The sequence below is a fragment of the Arachis ipaensis genome, chromosome B05, assembly GCF_000816755.2.
Source record: "Arachis ipaensis cultivar K30076 chromosome B05, Araip1.1, whole genome shotgun sequence".
Taxonomy (NCBI): Eukaryota; Viridiplantae; Streptophyta; class Magnoliopsida; order Fabales; family Fabaceae; genus Arachis; species Arachis ipaensis.
In genome coordinates, this window is record NC_029789.2 from 1,679,762 (window position 1) to 1,683,347 (window position 3,586).

The 3,586-nt window shown below is 35.8% G+C and overlaps 1 protein-coding gene across 2 annotated transcripts in view; it reads right to left on the bottom strand.

Annotated features, from left to right (window-relative positions):
- LOC107642371 (26S proteasome non-ATPase regulatory subunit 13 homolog B) overlaps nucleotides 1–3,338 on the bottom strand; it is a 5,895-nt gene extending 2,557 nt beyond the window's left edge. For both annotated transcript variants that reach the window (XM_016345703.2, XM_021122769.1), the window contains exons 1-3: nucleotides 3,044–3,338; nucleotides 1,179–1,625; nucleotides 21–101 (exon numbers count right to left, since the gene is read on the bottom strand). In XM_016345703.2, coding sequence (XP_016201189.1) covers nucleotides 21–101; nucleotides 1,179–1,625; nucleotides 3,044–3,193 — 678 coding nt within the window. In that variant the 5' untranslated portion in view covers nucleotides 3,194–3,338. The remainder of the gene's footprint in view (nucleotides 1–20; nucleotides 102–1,178; nucleotides 1,626–3,043) is intronic.

The following is a 3,586-nucleotide window of genomic DNA, read 5'->3' on the forward strand; positions in this document are numbered from 1 at the left end:
TCCTAGATGTAAATACTTACAATAGGATGAGCAAGCAGTTCTCCAAAGTTGTATATGTTATCCCCAAGCAGAGCAGAGAGGGACAAATCAAACGCCAAATCCTATCAAATGACAAAAGAATACATTACTTGTAACATTTGCATATAAATATATAACAGACCAAGATGACATAACAACCATAAAAATTCCGTAAAGAAGACATCTGTTGAAATGAATTTATAAGAACCAGATTCAGTTCCAGTATACCAAAACTCAAAAGGATCAACATATCTTCAAATACAAAATACATCCATATTTATTTTGCTAGAGGAAGACTTTAAAGTGTGGTGATGAACTAGTATTAAAATAAAATAAAATAAAATAAAATAAAATAAAAAGCCCTAGTCTTCCTATCATATGATGCATGAAGCACAGCAAGATCTAAGCAGCATAACTTAAACTAAATTACACTAGGACAACTCTTCCAATGTAAATCTTGCCAACTTCATAAGTCAACGTAAAGAACCCAGTCCTACTAAAGACATTTAAAAGAGAATGTTCACCTCAAATAGCTCAGTTGCCATGGGATTCATTCTCATGTCATAAACCATAAACCCTACAGTTAGATGCGTGCAGCGAACTACAATTGTGAGTCAGAGTCACTCTTCCCATTGTAATTTTAATATTTTATCAAATAGATTTCCCCAAGAAGTATGTCTACACTTGAAGAAGATTTCAATTCTTAAAAAGCAAAACTAAAAATCTAAAGACAAAAAGTAACATCATTTTCTCACGGTAGAACCTTTTAATTCTTCAATCAACTACACATTGTACGAGATAAGCAACATCGGAAACAAAAATAGTTCATGACATCCCATAAAAAGATGATTAACAAAACATTAAATTAATAATTAATATTAACTATTAATATACATTTTGTTATAGCAAGTATAATTCTTTAATGCTGCATGCATTAATTTTCAGAGCTTTGGAAAGGAAATGTATTTAACAGTCAAAAAAGAAAAGTTTCAGATCTACTTGACTAGTTCTGATCTACTGTTTGCAACCAAACTCTTAAAAATCATACTGAAAGTCATAAGCAAAAGCAACACTAACAGAAAAAATTGTAATGAACCAACTATAACTTGAGACAAATAAATAAATTAATTAACAAACATTTGAAAATTCTCATGACGTACCAGCTTGAATGAATCTGAGAGAGATTCAACTGATGTGTATGCCAAATAGAGAAGAGCACTTTTGTAGAACTCAGCAAACTCCTGACGCGATTTGTGGTACTGGGATGACACCCAGTAATAGCTAGCATATACAGATGGATCAATGTCTGTCATGCTATCAAGTGTACTCTTTCCATCTTCCAGAAGTTTCTTGCATTCCTTTTGGTCACCTTGCTCAAGCTTAATTATGGCAATTCGCATCTTAATGTAAAGAATAGGTTCTTCAATGCGTTGCTCTCTAGTAGCTTGAAGCTTCTCAATGACTCCATCAAGATAACCAACAGCAGCTTCTTTCTCAGAATACTGCCGGGAAACTATCACAGCAAAATGTGCAAGCTTGAGAAGGTTGATTTTGGTCTCAAAGTCTGTGATGAAATTGTTATACAACTGTATAAGAGCATCACCAGCCTGAAGAGACAGTAAGAATAATGAGTAAAATAAATAAACCTAAGAACTAAGAAGAACATGCACCGTTTAGCTTGCCTTCTTTCACACGCAGACAGTAGTCACCAGAATTTTTATTAGAAAAAGAAGGAAACACCGCAAACAAAATCACACAACATAATGGATGACATTAAGTAGGCAGTCGGCACACAGAAGTATAAGTACATCAATGATCGATGTAAAGTAAATATAAATTTAGCTCTTTCCAAGGTTGACAGTCTTGGATCTTGATAGTTGAAAACAATGTCAGTTGACAATTTGGAAGGAATGATTCGATTTCACAAATCGAGATTCATATATCAAATAGCAACAAAGCATTCAGGTGTTTGCAAAAATCAGACTGAATGTTGATCAACGATGTTTAAGAAGGCATTCTTGGTGGTTAGTGCAATGCACCAATGTTGAACTGCCCAATCAAGCTGATTTTATCCAAGAAGTAAAGAATGTGATCGGATGAGCTAGGACTACTTAAGGACTTAGGATTTGTGGATCCTCACTTTAAATAAAATACCCATAAAATGGGGAATATTCCATGAACATACCTCACTAAATAACTATCAAAAAGACACTGCTGATTGAATTAGTTGAACCTTGTATCAGAATTTCACAATGCTGATCTTATTAAGTTGAACATCTATATTGCTCTGTATCTATAAGTTCCATCATATGACACTACACTCTGATCCTAAAGGCTTTAACATATTAGTCACATCTTCCTAAGAGGGTAGGTACTTAGGCTACCATACAATCTCAACCTCCACATGACAATAAACCAGGCTTCTGCGCAATTAAGAAGAAGCAAGACTTAAATATGTTAAATGACAGGGGGAAAAAAAAAGCAAACCAGCCAATAATAAGCTTCATTCACAAAACCTGGGATTTTACAGGTTCCTAAAAGGAAACAAATAGCTGCAAAAAAAAGCCCCAAATAAGAAAGTCTAAAACCCCAGTTCAACCCTAATTCGCCAAATCCCACCAATCGAAGACTTCAATTTCGCAACAATCCCTGCCCCTTCCCGCAGAAGGGAAACACCACCATACCCTACCCAACCATGCTCAGATCCAAATCGAAATAAGAACGCCAAAAACCAAGGCAGTCCCAAAGGGGGAACAAAAAAACACTATATGCCACACTTCCAACCAGAACAACTCACCCAAACCAAAGCAAAAGAAAGAAACCCTATCGCCAGTACAGCAGTTAGCTCCTCCACTTAAGCTCCAAAATCAAGTCCAGAGCAACACGAAAGAACCAAAAACCATAATATAAAATACATATATTTAAAAAAAGAAACCCTAATCCGAAGAAAAGAACAGAAACACAGGGGAAAGTAGGGCATGACACGGAAGCTCAAAATTCAGAAATTTCGAGTTGAGAGGGGAACCTGGAAAGCGGCGAGGGCAACGAACTGCTCGAGCTTAAGAGTAAGCTGGTGCCAGAGCTTCTTCTGATACAGATCTGCGAGGGAATTGTACCAATCAGAGAGCTCAGGATGCGCGTTCCTCAGCGATTCCAAGTATTGAAGTGCAGCCATCGCGATTCACACCCGATTCCCAAACCCAACAACACGCACCACCAAACTTGAGCTTCCTTCGCTCTTCCTTTCCTATTTATACCTCCCACTTTTTTTTAAAAATCTTGAATTAACCTTTCTTTCTTTTTCGTCACTCCAGTCATTTTTTTTTTCTTTTTTCTAGCATTTATTTATATTTATTTTATTCTTCTTGTGCTCAAAGAAATGAATCACTTTTTTAGTTTTTTATTATTATTTATTGCTTATTGGTCTGGAAAAACTAAAAATGCACAAACCTTTGGGCTTCGGGTTACGGAGATTTCGATGCAAGGTTGGACTCTACTGAAATTATTAATTGGGCCTTTGTAAGAATAAGGCCCAAATGTTTTAGCCCATTTATTTGTCTTTTTCTGG